The 23,587-nt window shown below is 41.0% G+C and overlaps 1 protein-coding gene across 2 annotated transcripts; it reads right to left on the minus strand.

Annotated features, from left to right (window-relative positions):
* Positions 1 to 20,160: 20,160 nt before the first annotated feature.
* On the minus strand, positions 20,161 to 23,543 carry LOC311036976 (zinc finger protein RFP-like). 2 transcript variants are annotated; one of them, XM_084045986.1, is made up of 2 exons: positions 23,425 to 23,543; positions 20,161 to 23,165 (listed from the first exon to the last, which is right to left on the minus strand). In XM_084045986.1, the coding sequence occupies exon 2, from the start codon at positions 23,161 to 23,163 to the stop codon at positions 21,535 to 21,537; it is 1,629 nt and encodes a 542-aa protein (XP_083902112.1). In that variant the 5' UTR covers positions 23,164 to 23,165; positions 23,425 to 23,543; the 3' UTR covers positions 20,161 to 21,534. The 2 variants fall into 2 exon arrangements, with proteins under 2 accessions (XP_083902112.1, XP_083902111.1); XM_084045985.1 differs by having other exon boundaries at positions 20,161 to 23,172; positions 23,425 to 23,528.
* Positions 23,544 to 23,587: the final 44 nt, after the last annotated feature.

The following is a 23,587-nucleotide window of genomic DNA, read 5'->3' on the forward strand; positions in this document are numbered from 1 at the left end:
ATGAAACAGGTGCAGTCACTATGTAGTGTGTCCTCAAGAAGCACCCTGAATATCTCTATTGAGACCAATCGCACCAGTTTCAGAGTGGAGTGGAGCTGGTCTGTTCAAGTGGAGTGGAGCTGGTCTGTTGATTGAGTGGAGCTGGTCTGTTCAACAGCTCCTCAAAATGCATCTAAGTCTCTGTCCTTCCGCAGCTGGAATTTTGAGAATTGGGGTGCACCTGATTGCACCTGGCGGGTGACCAGGAGATGGTGGTACGAAGCAACATCTGCTCCTCTTCTGACGGGCACATCTTGAAGAGATCTTCTGAACCTTTTTCCAATGCACACATGGTCGATTAGTTTAGGTGTCATCAGGTCTGGTGATACCCAGGTTGCCTTGTGTATCCTTCTGTGATGGAGGAAACTCCCGCCGATTGCTTGTGGCACACATGTTGATGAATCCCATTTTCATTAATTTCCCCCGAGCTTGCAGCTCCATTATCTCCTCATAACCCCGGTTGTCGCTGCCGATCTTTTCTTTGAAGTCGCCCATGGTGATGATTATGTTTCGCCTTGGCCTGGATGATTGACAGCAGTCTGTGGTAGAACTCCTCATTGACATCCTCATTGCTCTCATTTGTTGGGGCATAGCACTGGATGTAGTTGTCATCATGTGGTGTGTCTTGGGCAATTAAACCTGGTGGCGCCCACCCCTCTCCAGGTTGGAGGCAGTTTAACGTCGTACCCAGGACGTAATCATGGACCCAGTCACTCATCATCATCACACTTCCGAAAAAAAGGCAATCTCCAACTGTGCCAAAACTACCGTACCATCAGTCTTATTAGCCATCCCAGCAAAGTTCTACTGAAAATAATACTAAATAGGTTAAAACCTCAAGCTGAACTGATAGCTGAAGAACAGGCTGGATTTAGGGCAGGGCGGAGCACCACAGAACAAATATTCAACTTAAGAATTCTCCCGAGCCTATGGAATGGAAATCCACGCTGAAAAGAAAAAATTATGACCAACAACAACAATGGCATCTGCTCAGACATCAAAGTCAATGGACAGGCACTGGACACGGTGTCTAGCTTCAAATACCTCGGAGCAATCCTGTCCGATGAAGGATCCAAACGGGAAGTCCTTGCCAGAATTGCCCAAACAACATTATTACATTACAGTCATTTAGCAGACACTTTTATCCAAAGCGACTTACAATAAGTGCATTCAACAGGTAGGCAAGAAACTACTAATCAACAGAAGTCTTCAGTGCATTCTCTTCTAAAACAAGCAACTAAGAGTATACCTAGCGCTAAGGTAAACGTGCAATATATCAGCTACCTACTTTCTTAAACGGATGAGACAAATAGGAAAATCAAATGAGCAAGAGCTAAAACAAATAAGTGTATCGAATAAACAAGATCCAATAAAACAATAGAACAAGAGCTCGTACAACTAGTTAGCAACAAGTAGGCAAGGCGAAGATAATCTCTCATTGGCTTCAGCACCTGGTCCATACGACCACACTCGAACAGTGTTCGGACGTTTCAGGTGCCTACTCTGGTGTTGGCCTTGGTGTTGAAGATCGGGGTCAAGAAAGAAAGAAAAGAAAAATGCTTATTAGATTGTTCATAGAATAATAGGATCATAAGTAGCACATTCTGATTTTGGATTGTATAGTTACCTTGCCATGATGTAACTCCAACGGTGGGAGAGCAATCAAAAATAGTTGCTCCATTGGTTAGAAATTAGCCCCCCCCCCAACGCATCCCGTCGCGTGACCAGGTCCAGGCCTGGATTTACAGAGGCTTATGTCTAAAAACACATTGAATGCAAATTCTCTCTCTCACACACACAAACACAAAATAACAGCCACAACACTACCAACATAGTCGTACTACAACCTGAAAAGAACTACTTTGTAGATTCAACCTGTAAACAATAACTACACCAACCAACATAGTCATAGATTCAACATCGGCGTTCCGATTCCACAACCTGAAAAAAAAAAGCTGCATAGCAACATCTTTAACCACATCAGCACACATACGACACAATCACACATACGCCACCAGCAGCGTCCAACAGCATACGCCACATCCAACAAACTGCAGCATGAGCTGCAGCATCCAGCAAAGGTAAAGGAAAAATGATTTCCTACTTTGAGGTGTCTTCAGAGGAAAGCCCCGGCGGACCCAGGTCTTTGGCGGAGACCACCAGTGGAGACCGCCGTGCGGTGACCAGAATACTGATCACTCAGCGATCAACCACAGTGGAGGTCCACCGAAGACCAGGGTCAACAGCGCGGACGAATCCCCCCCATGCGGGCGACTGGGAACAGTCTCAGCACAGTCTGTGTCTCCACTCTGAGAAAGAAAGAAACAAAGAAACAAATATTAATTCAAGTGACCGAGAGCCAGATATACGTGTAGTGTATACACAGCCTAATGCAGGTGTCTTCAACGTTTTCAGGCCAAGGACCCCCTAGCTGGGAGAGAGATGAAGCAGGGACCCCCTCTATATCGTATAAAATTGTGTTTCAGATTCAACATTTTTTGTTTACGTGGTCTGCTTTTTTCCCTCTACAATTATACCTCTTTGCCAAAAATAGCCGATCTACAAGCTTGTGCGAGCTTAGATCTGCTATTTTTGGCCAAAGTTCTCCTCAGAAAAGGGATACTAGCTTTCAAGTGTTGTGAGCTTGTAGATCTGCTGACATTTGTTCAGTCAAACTGAACATGTCAAACTAAAAAGCAAAATTCAAATATGATTATGTTGGAGGGTCCCCAGTTCAAATATGATTGTTTTGGGGGGGTCCCCCGTTCAAATATTATTTTGGGGGTCCCCAGTTCAAATATTATTATTTGGGGGGGTTCCCGGCTCAAATATGATTGGGGGGGGGGTCCCCAGTTCAAATATGATTATTTGGGGGGGTCCCCAGTTCAAATGTGATTATTTGGGGGGTCCCCAGTTCAAATGTGATTATTTGGGGGGTCTCCAGTTCAAATGTGATTATTTGGGGGGTCCCCAGTTCAAATATGTTTATTTTGGGGGGTCCCCAGTTCAAATATGATTATTTTGGGGGGGTCCCAAATAACATAACATAATAACATTATATTAAACTATTATCATAGGTATACCATTGTAAACTGATTGTACGATTATTGGATTATTATTACATACTAGGTCATTATATATCATATATTATACATTATCTATAGCTTACAACATAACATGCACACGACACTTTTGTACACTTATGGCCCAACACAGGACCAAGCCCTGATAGACTGTAAACTGTGGACTCAGACCTGTGTCCAACTAAGGTGGGACTCAGGGTGGTTGGACGCCCCTGCCATGCACAGCCCCCAGTGAACATGCCTCACAAAGTTCACTGGTAAGTTTATTCCATTATAGTTCACTAGACCATACCCGTAGGGGAATATGAGCACCCAAAGTGTGCTGTTTGGCTTATGCGCTGAGAACAGAGAGTTTATCAGGGATCGAAAGTGAGTTTGAGATCCGTGACTGTGGAAACACAGCAGACTTTTTTCGCACACACGCTCACTTTTAGATCCAGTCCTATTTTAAAAGTCTGCGTATGGGGGACTCGCGTATCCGCGCGCCTGGTGTAGCCGGTATCATTGATAATCAATTGGATCTAAACAAACGGTACGCACAACGCATACGCTCGCTTTGAAAAGTCTGGCGTGTACTGTGTAGATCGGCCGACCCGTAAGAGTGCACTCAAAGAGTGGGCGGGGTCTATGGTGCAGCGTGGTTAGCTGTAGTTGTTATAGTATATGATATATATCTTCTACCCACGGTATGCATTATGATTCATGGTGATATATTCAATGTGCGACGTCTTTCTCCATCTGGGCAACTGACTAGAGCCTGACAGATACTGATTTTAGAGTCTAATCAGACCACTGATTACCATGTTATATTATTATGTCATGTTATGACCTTTAGCCTATATTGTCAGAACATTGTCCAAATCAATTTGAAAAACATTTAAACAAATAAATACACACAGGCCTAAACACATAATGTTTTGATGGATAAATGCACAGACAGACAGAGAGAGAGAGAGACAGACAGACAGACAGACAGACAGACAGACAGAGACAGACAGACAGAGAGAAGCTGTCCTTCAGAAATCTTCTATCTCCGTATTTCAACTTTTTATATTTTTCTCATAAATAAATGCCCTACATCATCATACAAGAGTATCACACTAAAGTAGTGAAAATAGGAGATAGGCCTATACAAACTCACAACGCATTGGGATGCAACGCGTTGTGTGCTTGTAGATCGTCTATTTGCACTATTTTAAATTGTTCTTAAATTTAAAAAAAAGGAACAGTTTTTGGACATAACAATCCTTATCCTTATATACAAGGTTTCCACCCGACAGCGACAACGTATAGCCTATGTGTGGTTCTGTATCAGTATATGAGTCAGTTTGAACAGATTCCATTCCAATCACCTTCTATGCCTATGAATTTCACAGGCCTGGGTAGACAACCCGGCCTGGTGGGGATCTGGCCTGTTGCGTAGTTCCTTATCAAAATCCCAAAATTATAAGTCTTAATATCCAGCAAGCAGACATTAATAACTACAAACAAATGAAAAGTTTAGACTATCAATAGCCATCATACAAAAGTAGAGAGAAGCTGTGACCTCATCACTCTGATGGACAATGAATAAACAAATCATCCTTTATTCAAACAACATCCATGTTCTGTTGGTCAACAATGATGTGTTTATTTCAGCAGCTAGAATCAGTCAGTTTGACCTTGTTTGAGCCCATTTTTGGTGCAACACAGTCACAAATTCCCCTCGTTGACGTTCAGTTTTCACCTGTTGTGCAGGTCTGTCACAATTATTACATAATCGTAATTATTTGAGATAATCGTCATAATCGTTTCCATGTTGAAACATTTTCACACATTTTCAAATACTAAAAATAGCTGATCTACAGACCCACCCAAGACCCACCCAAGACACCGCCGTGAGATTACTAGAATTATAGTAGGATAGTAGGATTATAGTAGGATAAACCCCTGAGATGATCACAATTTAGGAGGACCCCCTCTGGTGGTCAAAATAAATCATTACACATCTCTCCAGTTGGGACAGTTTTTGGGAAGTGATAGATAGGCCAGTGCACAAGAGGATTTAATTTGCCCTTTTAAACCTCTCCCATCAATAACAATACCTAACCCTAACCTCAGTAAAACTATGCCTAAACCTAACCTTATCCCTAACCATAACCTCAGTAAAACTATGACTACACCTAACCTTAACCCTAACCTCAGTAAAACTATGACTAAACCTAACCAGAAGAAAGTATTTTCAGATGGGGTTCTGCGGCCAAATACATGCATAGCAAAATATGTTTTTTCAACAAACAAAAAGATATATGTATTCAAAGATTTGCACATTTTCACGATTTTTCAAAAACATTGCAGATAGCGTGGCACTCTGTGCTGCGCTATGAGCTTGTAGACCTGCTATTTTTGAATAGCCAAAGAAATGTAAAAATGACACAGATGCGTTCCCGGTCTTAATGTGTTAACTGCAAAAGACCCTGTGAGGGTACATTTTTACGCTCATGCACATCAAACTGGGGGTCCTTGAATTTAAAAAAAGGTTATAAACCCACTGGTCTATAGCATTGGTTCTCAAAGTGGGGTCCGGGGACCCCCAGGGGTCCTTGAGGGAGTTCCAGGGGGTACCCAGCTAAATGAAGGATAGTTAGGAACCAAATGGACCCTTACGGTTCTGTAACTCTGAGTGTACAAATGGAACCAAATGGACCCATAAGGGTACATTTGGTTCCATGTGTACACTCTCAGAGTTAAATTGTAGTATATTGTACAAGTGTCAAACATAGTTGGAAGGTCCAGACAAGTACAAGTTCCTTAAGTTGGTTTATTGTATAAAACAGCACAGACGTACAGGAGGCCTTGCTGCTACATGTGGTCGGTGGAAGTGGCCGTAGCAAGGGCTCTGGGGCTATTGTCCTGTCTGAGGTACTTGTGATTTTACAATATAATTTGGGATCCCGGAGATAGAAATGCTGTTAAATGGGGGTCCGTAGCCTAATGCATGTCAAACTGGGGGGTCCTTGAAATTAAAATGGTTGAGAATCACTTCTAGAGCCGTAAAGATCTTCTCTTATGGGGGGGTCACTGGCATATCTTTTCAAATGGGGGTCTGCGGGCCAATAAGTGTCAATTTGGGGGTCCTTGACATGAAAAGGTTTAATAACCACTGGTCTATAGAGCACCGAAGTCTGACGTTATTTACTCATCCTACCTTGGTTGCGGTTTATTTCCCCCATTCAGAATTCCCATAGACTTGTTTAATATCGTGTCAAATAAGAACTGTGTTCCAAAAATAAACAAATGACCCTGGCGGTTTTACTCTTATGGATATGAAGCATCAACTGACGGTGAGAAAACACTAATGTTACTGCGGCCAAATTAGTTACATTTTCGCCAGAAACAGACTGTATCAAATGAGTGACTGACTATCATAAACGATACAGAGCCACCTCCCTGACAATATCGCCGAGACAGTTTGTTTATTTTTTAACTACAATTCTTATATGAGACGATTCTAAGATGGCCCAATGTTATTCTCCATAGAGAAATTACTTTACGAACCTGTGGATGAACGAGTGACGTCAGGACTTCTGTACTCTATAGAGTCAGACTATGTTGGACTTGGGACTAACCTCTGAGCGGCACAGGGACCATGCTTCGTAGCGCCATCGGTAGCAGGGTTTGACGGGACAGGGTTTCTGCACTGCTCCGTCTGCGAGGGACACGGCCTGCCGTCCCCCTGAGGGGCCTGGAACCACCAACCTCCGGCGCCACAGCTTGCCTGAGACATGAAGACACAACGTGGAGACAATGTGGTGGACAGTAACGGATAAAAGCGTCTGCTAAATGACTGTAATGTAATGTAAGGTAAATGTACTTGAGTGTGTGTGTGTGTGTGTGTGTGTGTGTGTGCGTGTGTGTGTGTGTGTGTGTGTGTGTGTGTGTGTGTGTGTGTGTGTGTGTGTGTGTGTGTGTGTGTGTGTGTGTGTGTGTGTGTGTGTGTGTGTGTGTGTGTGTGTAAATTAATTGTACGATTATTGGATTATTATTACATACTAGGTCATTATATATCATATATTATACATTATGTATAGCTTACAACATAACATGCACACAACACTTTTGTACACTTATGGCCCAACACAGAAGACCAAGCCCTGATAGACCGTAAACTGTGGGCTCAGACCTGTGTCCACAAAGTCAGTAACACACAACAGTGGACAGTGGGCTAAATGATGGATAGTTAGGAACCAAATGGACCCTTATGGTTCTGTAACTCTGAGAGTGTACAAATGGAACCAAATGGACCCATAAGGGTCCATTTGGTTCCATTTGTACACTCTCAGAGTTAAATCAACATTGATTTTACAATATAAATTGGGATCCCCGAGATAGACATGCTGTTAAATGGGGGTCCGTAGCCTAATGCATGTCAAACTGGGGGGTCCTTGAAATTAAAATGATTGAGAATCACTTCTAGAGCCCTAAAGATCTTCTCTTATGGGGGTCCCTGGCATATCTAAGCTAGTTTCTTCCAACTCCGACTCCTCACCAAGGTTAAGGCCTATCTCCCCCGACAACAACTAGAAATAGCCATTCATGCCTTCATTTCCTCACGACTCGATTATTGCAATTCCCTCTACACCGGCTTAGAGCAGGTGTAGAGGGAATTGCAATAATCGAGTTGTGAGTCAGGCGCCTACAGCTGGTCCAAAATGCCGCGGCTCGCCTTCTCACTGGCACAAGAAGACGTGAGCACATCAGTCCTGTCCTGGCCTCACTTCACTGGCTCCCTGTCAATTTTAGAATTCATTTTAAGGTCCTTTTATTTGCTTTCAAATCTCAAAATGGGCTTGCTCCACTATACCTCGCTGAGCTCATAGATCCATACACTCCAGCTAGGGCCCTAAGGTCTGCTGATCAGTCCCTGCTGATCGTCCCAAAGACCAAGAAAAGGACCAGGGGTGGCCACGCTTTTGCTGCTGCCGCCCCCACGCTTTGGAACGACCTCCCTCTCCCCATCCGTTCTGCCCAGTCCATTGGGGTTTTCAGATCCCTCCTAAAAACCCACCTATTCTCTTTAGCTTTTAATTGTCCTTGATCTGCTGCTATTGTGTTCTAATAATGCACTGTATTTGTCTGTGCGCCAATGGGCGCTTATTGATGCGTTGATGCTTTGTTTGTCTTAACCTTGTACAGCACTTTGGTCAGCTTCTGTTGTTTTAAATGTGCTTTATAAATAAAGTTTACCATAAGGGTCCATTTGGGCCTGCCGTCCCCCTGAGGGGCCTGGAACCACCAACCTCCGGCGCCACACAGCTTGTATGGAGGACAGAGAGACATGAAGACACACCGTGGAGACAATGAGAGACTGATCAGTACTGTGGTGGACAGTAATGGATAAAAGCGTCTGCTAAATGACTGTAATGTAATGTAAATGTACTTGTGCGTGTGTGCGCGTGTGCGCGCGCGCGTGCGCGTGCGTGTGTGTGTGTGTGTGTGTGTGTGTGTGTGTGTGTGTGTGTGTGTCATAGATTCAACATTGGCGTTCCGATTCCACAACCTGAAAAAAAAAACTGCATAGCAACATCTTTGACCACATCAGCACACATACGACACAATCACACATACGCCACCAGCAGCGTCCAACAGCATACGCCACATCCAACAAACTGCAGCATGAGCTGCAGCATCCAGCAAAGGTAAAGGAAAGGTTTCCTACTTTGAGGTGTCTTCAGAGGAAACGCCCGGCGGACGGAGGTCTTTGGCGGAGACCACCAGTGGAGACCGCCGTGCGGTGACCAGAAATCTGATCACTCAGCGATCAACCACAGTGGAGGTCCACCGAAGACCAGGGTCAACAGCGCGGACGAATCCCCCCCATGCGGGCGAATCCATGGATAGAGCGAGATCTCCACCTCTAAGGGCATCCTCAGGTTGAGCCTTCCAGCGGCGTGAGAACCTCAGTCTTCTGGGCATTTAGGGCACAAGAACAATCTCAGCACATTCTGTGTCTCCACTCTGAGAAAGAAAGAAACAAAGAAACAAATATTAATTCAAGTGACCGAGAGCCAAATATACGTGTAGTGCAGTGGTTCTCAAACTTTTTCATGTCAAGGACCCCCAAATTGACACTTATTTAGCCTGCGAACCCCCATTTGAAAAGATATGTCAAGGACCCCCATAAGAGAAGATTTGTACAGCTCTAGCAGCGATTTTCAACCATTACTTAAGTACAATTCTGAGGCGATGCGACGCGTTGTGAGCTTGTAGATCTGCTATTTTCAAACATTTTAGTTCTTTTACTTTTGGTACTTTAAGTACATTTTGATACCAATACTATACATTGTCTTCATTACAAGCTGCTAGAGCATGCTGTTGAGAATTTATCTGCATTTTTTTTTATCTGTTTCAGACTTTTCCCCAATGGCCTGATGCGGAAATATAATATGTCCGGTGGTGGGCAGCAAAACAAGAGGGCGTTCAAGAATATGAACCTCTTTTCCCTCATCCAGGGTAAATAGAACAATTGTCTGTGCTAGTTCTTTGTTGATGCTTCTTCGTGCAAATGTGTGACTGACATGATGACATACATTAACAAAAGATATTTGTCACTGTTTTGATTGCAGAAGCTGTTCGGGAGAATTTCGCAGAGGCAACGGAGGCCCAGGTCAGCGCATCAATTGCCGACCACTTCAAAAAGGCGCCAGCTCGAAGTGGTGGCCGGGGGGGGGGGGGGGGGGGGGTGGTACAAGAGGCCAAGGACAAGGACCCCAAAATGACTTTATCAATTACTCACCCCATGGAAACTTGAAGTCATTGATTATTATTTTTGTCTCATTCATAAGCCAATAATTTGATGAGCATTCAATATACCAGAGCTGTTTCGCCAATACACAAGCAGCAAGTTTTACCATTATTAATATTATGTATCAGTCACTCTATCTACCTGATTTGTATGTAAATACACAGAGACAGAGCCTCACCTCGGCAGAAGGAGCCCACGTTGTCCACGCTCTGGCGACACACGCTGCACTGACGTTTCTTCTTGAACGTCTTCTCCTTGAAGACGTGAGGCTCCCCCTTCCCCGCCTGCAACGCACAAACACACACACAAATGTACACTGTTACAACTACAGTACATGATGAGAAGTGCTGAATAAGTCTGTTGTGGCCAAGAATCCATGTTGGACCTGTTTCCAAGAGTTTCACTTGGCAAATGTACAATCTGTGCTGACAGCACTCTCATGGTTTCTACACAGCATCTTAGTTTTTCTTTGACAAGGTGACAAAAAAACGCATGATGTGGACTGACCTAATCTCCTCTCATCAAAAGAGGAATAGAACAAAAAGGGAAAGAAAGGCTGTACAGAAACATAAGGAGAAGTATGCTATTATTCTTGTCCTGTGACAGCAGCTCTATGTCTGAGGTGGAACAAGGTGTGCGTGCGCGCTCTTTCTACCTGCCTGCTGTACCTCTGTTCTGGTTGTGTAACTGTCTTCTAGTACTAATCCTTGTGGTTCCCGTCCAGACCACCATAATCCTGCATATTTGTGTGTGTGTGTGTGTGTGTGTGTGTGTGTGTGTGTGTGTGTGTGTGTGTGTGTGTGTGTGTGTGTGTGTGTGTGTGTGTGTGTGTGTGTGTGTGTGTGTGTACGTGTGGCGTGTGTATAACAAACTGAGTGTGTGTGGGGAGGGATCAGAATGTGTATGATAGTCAAATATACATGTGTCTGTGCTTGTCTATAGCAAAGTGTACCCACAAGTATAGTAGAGTTCAACAAATTGTTATATCTTGGTTTGGTTCTTGACTCTTACCTGCACCTCTCCATTGTTTCACTCAATATGAGGTGAAAAATAAGTTAAGGAATAAAAAAAGTTAAATTTTGAATAATTGTTGAAACATGTATTGTGATTGAAATATAGTTGAGGGATAGTTCTGTTCAAAGTAGATCAATTTTAACAAAAATACATTTATTTATATCCTGTTGTACAGTATAAATAATTATGACATTAGTGTTACACTCAAAGCTATTTAAAATATCCAGAAAGATAACAAACATAATGTAAATAAATTGTCAGAACATCCTGGGACTACATTACCACATTTATCAAGGTAAGCATAACAGCCTAAATTTGGTCCCTTTAGTATATTTTTTAAAATAGAGAAGCTGGATCTGTATTAAATATTGAGGCTGTTAAATGAATATATGTCTTGTAAAGGTAGTAAAGGTTTTTTAAAAAAAAGGTTATAAACCCACTGGTCTATAGCATTGGTTCTCAAAGTGGGGTCCGGGGACAGTTAGGAACCAAATGGACCCTTATGGTTCTGTAACTCTGAGAGTGTACAAATGGAACCAAATGGACCCTTATGGGTCCAATTACAATATTTGTCTCTGAGCCAGGTGTAGTGGAGTAGAAGTAAAAGTACTGAAAAGTGGAAACACTCCAGTAAAGTAAAAAATAAAACCTCAAAATTGTACTTAAAGTACAGTACTTGAGTACATGTACTCGGTTATTTTTTACAGTACTGACTAGGCCTCAATAAAATAAAACACATATATTCACTTCACATCAAACAATGCTTCATACTGAATAGTTGTTGCTTTTTACCAAGTAACATAAACGTGAAAATTACATGCTACGTCATCAATTCCTTTAATGTATAAGCACTTATTAGCTAAACTAACAACAAACACCTGTAGAAAACTCACCTTTTTGGAGACAATTCTCTTGTTTTTGTAGCTTGCTTCACCTTCAATAACACTGATAACCTATACTCATATATAATATTACAGTATGAGTTGTTTAGTTCACTATAATAGTCTTTTTACAAACTTTAACAAACAATTCGTCCCGCTGTTCTCCCTGATGCCGGTCGCTCGTGCGAAGTGCGTAAAGAGAGAGAGTGACGTCACCCTTTGATCTTACCGAAAAGCGCGCGGTCCGATGTGGGCGTTTCTATCCCGGGTCTCAGTAGCAGGGGGCGGGGTTTTTTACTTATATATATTTTTTGCTCCAGCAAAAACATTTAGTGTTCAGTCAAAAAATCAGTGGTGGAAAAAGTACTCACATTTTCTACTTAAATAAAAGTACCAATACTGCAATATAAAAATACTCTGTTAAGTAAAAGTCCAGAATTAAAAATTTACTTCAGTAAAAGTACAAAAGTATTGGCATCAAAATGTACTTAAAGTACCAAAAGTAAAAGTACTAAATATTTGAAAATAGCCTAGGTATAAAATAGGGCTAAAGTGGTTCATGTATGTTTCATTATATCATAGTTTATATAGTAACTAAAGTTTTCAAATAAATGTAGTGGAGTAAAAGTACAATATTTGTATACGAGATGTAGTGGAGTAGAAGTAAAAGTACTGGTTTCTAAAATATTCCTAATTTTTAAAAATGTCTTCCAAGATTTTTTTGGAAATGGGCTTGTTCTCATAAACCTGGTTGCTTGTTTCTCTCACAAAACATGGCAACGCACGCTGTGTCACACCCGGAAGCAGTAGTAAATATTGACATCTCAGAGCTCAGAGTTCAAATCACTTTGATAAGTGATTATTTATTACATCATCACTAACCTCGCATCACCAGTCTTTCCACCTGCAGGTTCTCAAGCTATATACGATTTGAATTACTGTTTGGTGTAATCTGTGTCATGGGAGCTGTACTGACCAGCATTAACATGGTGAAGCCTGCTGTTTGCTTTGAGGAGGAGAAGTTCTGTCAAAGTGTGAAGAACCCTGGTTGTCTCAGCTATGATGGTGACAGCTTTGATCATCCAGACAGACAGACAGACAGACAGACAGACAGACAGACAGACATCTCCACTCTATGTGAACAGGAGTTCAGACACACACATACATGACTTTGAAGTGAAGAAGCTCATAGGTAAAATATGTTTCAATGTTATGGGTTTACAGCAGGGGTCTTCAACGTTTTCAGGCCAAGGACCCCTTGGCTGAGAGCGAGATAAAGCAGGGATTTCATACTTCATAGGCAGCTTCATAGACTTGTTTCACAGCACTATCATGTTGGATTCATGTTGATGTGTATTTCCAGACATTTAACCATGCACTTAAACAATACTTAGTAAACCCGACCTTTCACTCTGTACTTAGCCTGCTCTTTTCCCCCCTAAACCACTTTGCCAAAAATAGCAGATCTACAAGCTTGTAGATCTGCTATTTTTGGCTAAAGTTCTCCTCAGAATAGGGATGCTTGGTTGAAGTGGTTAATGTAAAAATCACACAAAGATTTGGCGGACCTGTAGTAACTCTGAGGACCCCCTAGGGGTCCCGGACCCCCTGTTGAAGACCTCTGGTTTACAGTTAAAAAAAATACAATATTTAGAGCACAGTAATGTTATTTTGATAGATATAAGAAGAGTGTGCACTAAGAAAGAGTAGGCACTAATGAAGTGGGCACCTCAAATTTGCTATTTTGTCCAAAATGTAAAAAAATAAGTAAAGTGTACATATTTGAACATGCACGGTACATCACAATCACACTTAACTGTACCCTTCAACTTCTTGTTTATGCCCAAAATGATTGGAAATACAGGTTTTGTAGCAATTTAGCAATTGTAGAAATATTAGACCTTAATGGTCAAATGTTCATTCATGTTCTCTAATAATTTATAGCTTACATTGCTTAAGACCCTTTTCCAAATTTCTCTCTCTCTCTCTCTCTCTCTCTCTCTCTCTCTCTCTCTCTCTCTCTCTCTCTCTCTCTCTCTCTCTCTCCATTTTCGACCAAGTAGACAATTTTACATCGAGGTGCCCACTTTTCCTGTTACCATTCTGATATACAAAGTGTGGTGTATAATACGGTTGTCTACTTTCATTCCTCTGCAGAAGCCTTCCGTCTTGATGAGGTTCCCGGTAACTTTGTCCGCTCTGTGAAAAACTGCATTTTCTCCAGATCCATTCCAACCTCTCTGAAAGGCCCGCTGAGACTGGCAGCAGTTTCTAAGGTGAAGTTTATAACATTGTCACATGTTGTGACTATAAGGCAACCTTTATGTAATAATGTTGTGAAGTAACATAAAAAAGCTAAAGTATATTAATACATATTTCTTTGGTACATCACGGGTGTAAAGAGCATTTTAACCACAGCCTGCCTGTGATATTATAAGCAGGTTTAAGCAACGGTGCTGTCAAAGCTTTGATTGATTGATTGATTGATTGATTTGATTGAATACTTTATTAGAAATGTAAACAGTTAGTGGTACAGTAAGACATTAAGGCTAAAAGAACACAAAAAAGTCCTGGGGACTGACTTGTTTCCATTGTGGTCCTATGTAGTCAATTCATCAACATACTGTAGCATAACAAATTAACACAATAATACTGTGACAATGACAATACATGTCATCAACAAATACAGTACAAAACACTACACTACACTACAAAAAGGAAAAACGGTGGCAGTGAATGACACCTCCTTTCGATTTACCTCCCCTTGTGGTCTCCTGATAGATGTTTTTTCAGGACAATTTTGAAAGAAACCAGTGTTACACATCCTTTAATGGATGGTGTCAGGGCAGTCCACCTTTTGGTGGTAGAGCAGTAGAATGAGAATTATCTGTGCTGTCCGAGCTCACTGTCAGATGGCTCCTTGTGTCTCCATAGGATGTCATTGAGAACATCTTAGATTTGGAGGTGTCTTCAACACAGTCTGATGATTTTCTGCATTACGCCAGTGGTGGCGGACTGCTGCGTGGATCAGACCCACTTGCACACAGATATATGGGGGCCATCAGGTACACTGTGTTTAGGTATTGATGTTGCCCTGGCCTAGAATGGCTGTGATATTGTGATTGTGATAGATACACAGCCATAGATCACCCCCATGCCCTCGCGGGTAGCAGACTCATTGTGGCGGCATAAAACGTTGTGGCGCCCCGTGTGTACTCACCCAATAATTCCTTTCTGTGACTTATTTGGAGTCAGATATTGTCCTCTAGTACTTTAATTCATATCCATTTGAAAGTTCTGAAGGAAAACGTGTGATTAGTGAAATATCTTCACTTTTCCACAAGCTTCACACAGACAACATTCTCTGCCCGCAGCAGGGCCCAAAATGATTGCTGGACTGAACATATGAAAACGTCTATGGGGAGCACACACGTATGGGGCACAGAATTGACAGGTGACGATTAATTACCCCGCACCTTTCGCAAAGCACCTGTCGAGTTTAAATGCCACCACGAAGAGTCTGCTACCTGGGCGGGCCTAGGGGTGATCTATGGCTGTGTATTTGGAATACATGAAATGTATGCGATGTCACAGCCATTCTAGGGCTAGTATTGATGTTGCATCAATTTATTGGAATTGCTACTTCAACTTATTTAAAGAACTTGTATCTCTCTGTTACACTAGTAGTTTGGCTATTGGTCTGGGCAGCTGGGAGATGGTCGGGCACATCTCCTTGGTCAGCACACTAACAGGCAAGCAGGTTTTTGAGTTATACAGCTTAATATTTGCAAAAGTCTTGACTCACTCATATTTCTGTTTTAAACGTTCCATTTCTCTAGGAAGGGAGAAATATGGGAACTCCAGCTCAAAGGCTCAGGGAAAACTCCTTACTCAAGGTGTAACACAACGTTCTGACTCATATCATTTAATTTCTCATTTTCAGTTTGACCAGTTAAATGTCTTGAGTTACCTGAAATGCAACTCAAATACAGATCCATACTTTATACTGGAGAGATCTCTAGAATACCAAACCAAAAACAACCACCCCCAATAGCATAAGTTATATTGTCAACCTCAGTTGTGCATCAGTGCCTTTTTAATGATTTGCAAGGTTGATTGAAGGCAACGAAACACCACTAAAAATTGATACGTGTGTGTGTGTGTGTGTGTGTGTGTGTGTGTGTGTGTGTGTGTGTGTGTGTGTGTGTGTGTGTGTGTGTGTGTGTGTGTGTGTGTGTGTGTGTGTGTGTGTGTGTGTGTGTGTGTGTGTGTGTGTGTGTGTGTGTGCGTGCGTGCGCGCGCGTGCGCGTGTGCGTGTGTGTGTGAGAAAGTGCATTTGGCTTCTTGACTGTTTGGATAAAGACACGTCTAAGCCCTGTTTCAAAAAGCCCAACTACAAGTTCACAGCTTCTCACAATGTCGATGGCCAAAATGGGGATGGCAGGCAATGTCAAGACAGTCCACTATGATAATCAAACAATTTAGTGCCCACAAGTTATTACCTCAACGGTCGTGGTCTTTCCTTTAATCTTCTTGTTTTCACCGTCATTGATCCCATAAATGTAGGAGACAGTTCAGTCAAGACTCCTGGACCACAGGCCCATCACCCAAGGAGAGATTCGCTACTTTGTGTGGGAGTTTGAGGTAAACCACGTTGAGCAAGTCACAGATGCACTGTCGGAGATGGAGAACACCCACAACACTGACACATGCTCTGTTATTGAGATGATAAATAGGTTTTCACTGTAACACACATCCTTGGGAAGCCACAGTGTATCTGATGAAAGCTACTCTAATCTGTGTTCGTAATGATAATGATAATGATCTTAATTTATATAGTACCTTTCATACATGGAATGCAGCTCAAAGTGCTTTACACAAAAAAGGAAGATCATAAAAAAATAAGTAATAAACAAGTACATAAAGAGGAAAGCATAAAGAAACAAATCAAATATTTATTTTTATTTTTTTAAGAACAGAAAGAAGAAACGCTGTTTCCTGTAATGAAGGGGAAAAAATAACAGTGGTGTGAGCTATTAACTTCTATCATAGATATAGATTATATAGATTAAGATTTATATAGTGCCTTTCTCCAAAGCGCTTAAAAGAGCTACTATAGGGGGTCCGCCAAATCTTTGTGTGATAGGATTTAGTTTTTTTACATTAACCACTTGAACCCTAGAATCCCTTTTCTGAGGGGAACATTAGCCGAAAATAGCAGATCTACAAGCTCTCAACGCCTCGCGCTGCGAGGCGTTGAGAGCTTGCAGATCGGCTATTTTTGGCAAAGAGGCTATAGGTGTAGAGGGAAAAAAGAGCAGACTATGTTAAAAAAAAAACGTTAATCTGAAACACAATTTTATACAATATAGAGTAGGGGCTCCCTGCTTCATCTCTCTCTCAGCTAGGGGGTCCTTGGCCTGAAAACGTTGAAGACCCCTGCACTAGGGGCTTGTCTTGTTTGTCTACTTAGACAGTTAAAACAATGTCAGATGTAGGTGTAGTTCTTTGGAATAACTACTATTCCATTATACCAACAAGTCAGTTTAAGACTGAGGAAAAAGAGAGAGAGAGAGAAATGCAATGACATCATTCAATGACATTGATATATTGATCGAATAAGGCATTGAATAATATGCTGTTTAAAAAAATGTTTTACTTATTGCCCTTTAGCCATTTTAGAGTTCTCTGGCATTGAATTGCTTTGTAGCATGGAAGGAATGTGATTCACCCAAACTTGGCTCTTGTAAAGATATTTTGACTGGGAGTAAAACCTGTCTTGTCTTATGTAATTATTTATGTCTGGTTGTTAATTTGCTCACACAGTGGAGGCTGCAAATCACATGGCACAGAGAGTCCAGCAGAGGGCGCTAGATGCACACCAGGTAACATAACTGGCTCCATATAGACAATTGACTTACATTTATAGTAGCTTAATGCACCTACAGTATAATGCCTAATGCCCACCTACAAGCTCACAAAACATGTGAAATGGCATTCTGCATAATGAGTACTTTTACTTTTGTACTTAGTGCATTTTGATATCAATACTTTTGTATTTTTACTCAAGTAAATTTTGAATTCAGGACTTTTACTTGTAACAGAGTATTTCTACATTGCAGTATTGATACTTTTAGGCTACTTAAGTAACAAATGTGAGTACTTTTTCCACCACTGATACCAAGTACCTCTTTTGTTGAGTTAAACAATACTTACTCTGACCTTTTTGAATCCTGCACCTGACAAATAACCCAATGTATGAAAAAAACGAACACTAAAGCTAATAAAAACTAAACTAAAACTAAGCGTTCTCACAAAAATAGAAACATAAATAGAAATATAAAATAGAAATAGAAATATAAAAACTAGCAAACCCGCCCTAAAAACTAACTAAAACTAACTGAATTAGAAAAGAAATAATGTCAAAACTAACTAAAACTAACTGAATTAGAAAAATAATTGTCAAAACTAACTAAAACCAAACTACAATGAAAAATCCATGCGTGTCTGCTTGCCCACATCAAGTCACTTTTTGACCAATGCGGCCCAGACCCCAAAATGAGTTTGACAAGCCTGGGCTAGACCATAGAGCAGGGGTCTTCAACAGGGGGTCCGGGACCACTAGTCTAAAAGTTTTGTTTTCAATTTGGCTCTTGTATTTTGCACAATATCCTAGTTAGTTGTATTTGTGAAATAGCCTTATTTAGGCTATATAATTATTAATAAATAATTGGCAATGGGGGGGACCCCTCTTTCTCTTTTTTCTTCTTAGAATTGCTAAATACAACGCACAAGAACTTAGTATCGATAAAATTGATGATTTGCATAGCAAAACGATTCGATACGATTATTTGCATTGCAAAACGATTCGACACGATACAAAGTCAAACGATACGATATTTTGCTGTTTGCATATCGATATAGTAGATTGTTGAAAATTAAAATCGATTTTTCGATGCAGTTACTATATCGTTACACCTCTAGTTCAAGTGGTTAACTTTTATCTGATCAGATTGAAGTCACATACGGAAATGTTTGTGTTGCTGATGGGTACGGTACAAACAGTAATGATCAGGACCAGGGGGTATAGCGTTAAAATTAACTCTGTTTGTAACAGAATACTTTATTGGGTAACGAGTAACCTAACTCGTTAGTTTTGCAATTAGAGTACTCGGTAACTTAGTTACCTTTTCTAAAATAATGGCGTAACTTAGTTACATTTAAGGCATAATTTGGTGCCACAAAGGAAAAGGAAAATCCATCCGACACATTTGCGATGTTTCCTGATCAATGAACAAGCTCGTCTCTGTCAACGCCAAAGTAGACTGAGAGAACGAGAGCAATCCATGGTCTCGAAGGGCGGATCCAAATCCAGGCGCCCGGAGCAGCCGCGTCCTCCGATTGCTTCACCAATCTATGTCCCCGCCTCCCCCTAATGTCACTGTCGGGCAGAAACCTTCTTTTCTTTATTTTTTTCTTCATAAATGAATGCCCTATTTTATATATTGTTGTATGATAGTGTCGAATAAAAGTAGTACAACAGGCACTCTACAAGATCTTTGAAAATGTTCTCCTTTAACAGCATGTCCAAAAATGTATATGCCAGATTGAAAGTGGTTAAGTGTGTCTGTGGGCTTTATAAATGTTTAATCAATTAAAAGTATCAACAAGAGCTTGTGAGTAAATAATAACCACAGGACCACAGGTTCTATTTTCCAATTTCCTGAAAAGTTATGGTTTTGATACAAGGTTTCCACGTGACAACAACATGTAGGAAGGTAGGTCTTAACTAACACCCATTAAGACCTGAGGCTGCTTCTACAGTCTTCTGAAAACAGTTTTCTAAAAAACATATGTTTCGATTAATTGAGTAGCCTACAAAGGACCCCAATGGAAACAAGCCATAGTGCTTTCTTGGGTTTAACATCCTCTTAACAGACAGTATTGAACTGTACTTCCCTGTGCTTGTCTTTGCAAACTGTTAATAAAGTATTCAATCAATCAATGCTATATCAGTGGTGCGCAAAAGTTTTTCATGTCAAATAATATATATTTGGTCCCCCCATCTCAAAATGTTTTGTTCCAGGGATCCCGAGAAGCAAAGATTTGAGTAAAAACTGTTTGCTTAAAATAGATATATATATATATTCAAAGCAAAGTTTTTCCAAATATTTCAAAAATAATAGAGCGTCACTTCATGCCGCGCTATGAGCTTGTATATCAACAGCTATATTTATTGTTATAATGGTAGTTTATAAAAGTTGTCTCTTGCCCCAACACGGTCATTTTATACAGCGGATGAAAGACACACAAAAACGGTACAATGACGCTTAAAAAAGAAAACTTCGTACGAGTTAGGTAGGGGTTTGAACTCAACCTTGAGAACATCAAACTTTAATCCTACTGATCCAGTACATCACAGATTCAGTGAAAAGGATTTGAACTTTCAAATTTCACATTCACATATTGACATGTTTGAAAGGTTTCTCTCAAAACATGCATTTTGAGATAAGACTTAAGACCATACAACACAATATGTATATAAAGGTCAGGTGGGTCCTCTAGAAAATTTGGCCAACTGACCCTATTTTAGAAGCTGAACCAAAAAGATCCCACATTATAGAGATATATTTCATGAACAGCTAAAAGCCCAGAGCAATAAGGGCCCCCCGAAGGCTCATTCAAGATGGTCAGGCCCTGTTAAATTTTATGCACATATGCACAGGGTCCCAAAAGAATAAAGAAATGCTTCTGCTCACAAAATGGCAAAACATTTACTTTTGCTGTCCTTTCTGGTTGCCCACGGCCCCTAGACCTGTATACTCTAGTCTAGAACAGGGTTGGGCAACCTTTTTAGGCCTGAGATAAATCACCAGCACTTTTACTTTTATTTCAATATACACTGCTAATTAAAACAATGCTAACAGAATAAGTCAATAGTTTAATATGAAAAATAAAGGCAGGATAAATTATGAAAAAGTGTCAAGTACATCAAACTATATAATGCAAACATGATTTATTGGACTGTTAAAATACTGAAAATACTACTCCATCCAGTTTTCATGGTTGAATGGTCGAAATATCAGTTCCTTTCTTTTTTGTCTTGTCAAATGGACTATTGATAGGTTGCCAGGGTCATTCCTTCCAAATTAATTAATTTGTTGGGGTTCACATTGGGGCCCTGAGGCAGTCTCAGACCCAGGGGCCCATAGATCTAGGATCCGCCCCTTGTCTTCCTGCATGTAGTCCTGGCAACCAAGCACTTTTTGCTCTTAAATTAGTACATTTGAAAGCTACTATGTAGAGGAGAGAGTGACATAGCCATAAAGTGTGTGGCATCTGTAACTGAGTAACTGAGAGACTGGATGGACTGGAGACACAGAGGTCATATGCTTGATTTTCAAAACCAGCCGGCCTGGTGGAGATAATTACATAGCATAATCAATGCAGGATTTCTTTTCTATTTGAAATGAACTGTTCTTTAGTAATATTAAAGTACGAGACGAGAGTTAAGTTAAACCTGAAAGCCATAAAATAAAATATACAATCAAGTACTTGTACAAAGAAAGAAATGTAGATAGTTTAACTGACCCTAACTTCAGACATGTAAAGATAAGTTATTGTGTTTCAATAGACTGTTAGGACCAACAGTTCAATAGCTTGACTGAAAATAAACCTGTAAATAAGCCCTTCCATATACATGTGTTTCTTAAATGAAAAGCTGAAGATTAGTCTAATCTGTGTGATTGACAGGAGAGATTATCAGAGGAGCACTATCGTTTGATGTACTGAAGAATGGATAGAGTTTCTCAGTGAAGGTGCAGCCAGTGAAAGAATAGATATGTACTCTGGCCTCCACATCATAAAAGGAGACCTGACCCTCCTCATAATCCACAAACACTCCTACTTTCTGGACCTTCTCTTTTACAGGGAGGAGGACACGAGGGTCAGCAAGAGCCTTGTACTCATTTCCATTCCTAAACCATATGGTCCAGAAACCATTAATGGGGCTCAGTGTGATTTGTCCCTTCCTGTTGATGGACTCTCTGACCACTCCTAAATCCCAGTCAGTCTTCCCTTTAACCTGGACCTCATAGTAAAACTTTCCTGAGGAGAAGCTTTGCTTTCCTACGACATTGGCACATCTAGAGAATCTTGCTGTATTGTTTGGGAGATTCTTAAATACATTCCCAAAATGTACTTGTTTTCCATCATCAGACAGGATGAGATGGTAATATGCTGTGTCGGGGTCAAGAGTTACATCCACTGCATATTGCTGGATGCTCCTCAGCTCTGCATCATGCAGCTTCTTTTCCATCTCTTGACTGAGTGTCTTCTCCAGCTGAGCCACAGCTGTCCTCACAGTCCCCACATATGAAGACGGATGGACATTGACCTTTGTCCAGTCCTTGGTGGGTCTCCACTCTGTGTTGATGGATGTGAAGTTTTGGAGGAGGTGGAGGTGGTCTTCAGTGTGTGAGAGCTCCTTCAGCTCAGATCTTCTCTTCTTTAACTCAGTGATTTCCTGTTGAAGGTCTTTAATGACACCTTCAGCCTCTTTCTCTGTTGTTTTCTGCTTCTCTTCAATCACATCAAAGAGCTCAGCCTGGCTTCTCTCAATACAGCTGATCAGAGCAGTGAAGAGCTGCATACTGCCTGCTATCTCCCTGTCTGCATCTTTCTTGCTGAACTCCACTGAGTGTTTAACTTCCTCAATCTTCAGTTGTCTCTCCTGGATCATCTGTTGAACTTCAGCCTCTGTCTTTCCCAGCTCAAACTTCTTTCCTTCATATGCCTGCTTCAGAGATACAGTTTGATGTAACTTGTGGTCTACCTCTGTGCAGAACTGACAAACACACAATTGGTCAGTTGTACAAAACAGCTCCAGAGGTCTGTCATGTTTCTTACACATAATGTCTTCCAGGTTCTTTACAGGGTTGATTAGTTTGTGTCGTTTTAACACTGTGACTCTGTGATGAGGCTCCAAGTGAGTCTGACAGTACGAGATCATACACACCAGGCAGGACTTCAGGGCCTTGAGCTTGGTCTCAGTACAGAAGTCACAGGAGACTTCATCTGGTTTAGCATGTTCTTGGTTTGCACTGGAAGTTTTCAGCTGCTTTGGCTTCCTGAACTGGTCAGCCATCTCAGAGAGCACTTTATTAACAGAGAATTCTGGTCTCTTATTGAAGGTTTTGTTACATAGAGGACAGTGACACACATCCTTAGTGTCCCAGTAATGTGTGATGCAGGTGTTGCAGTAGTTGTGTCCACAGGGAGTGCTGATTGGATCACTGAACACATCCAGACAGATAGAACACAGTAACTGCTCTTCAGACAGGACACCGCTGGCAGATGCCATTCCTACACACTGAGAATAAAAGTGAAAGAAATGTAATTTTTGAATGATACTTCTCACAGCTTAATAGTTATGAAATTGATCGGGATTACTATAATGTTGACAAAGATATAGATCTACTGTACTATGAAACTGGTCATATTTACCAAAGACCAGACTGGTGAATTGAATATGAATAATGAAGTAAGGAGAAATCATGTCTGGATACATTTGTAACTTTTATTCTCTGTAAATGAATAATACATCATTATCTGCAGTACTCACCTGTCTTTAAGTTCTCAGAAGTTTCTGCAAAAGTCGTGTTGAAAGAAGGTTTTGTAGTAAGCGTATGCTGCCACCAAACAATACTTTCATAGCCTGGCTGAGTGTCAGGCTAATGCTTTCACCATTTTACTTTCATTTCACTAGCTCTGCCTAACAGAGAAAC

Source organism: Gymnoscopelus microlampas, assembly GCF_963454915.1.
Source record: "Gymnoscopelus microlampas genome assembly, chromosome: 21".
Taxonomy (NCBI): Eukaryota; Metazoa; Chordata; class Actinopteri; order Myctophiformes; family Myctophidae; genus Gymnoscopelus; species Gymnoscopelus microlampas.

Excerpts from the sequence above, each read along its gene's own strand:
- LOC311036976 (XM_084045986.1), bottom strand. The coding sequence starts at position 23,163 with ATGGCATCTGCCAGCGGTGTCCTGTCTGAAGAGCAGTTACTGTGTTCT.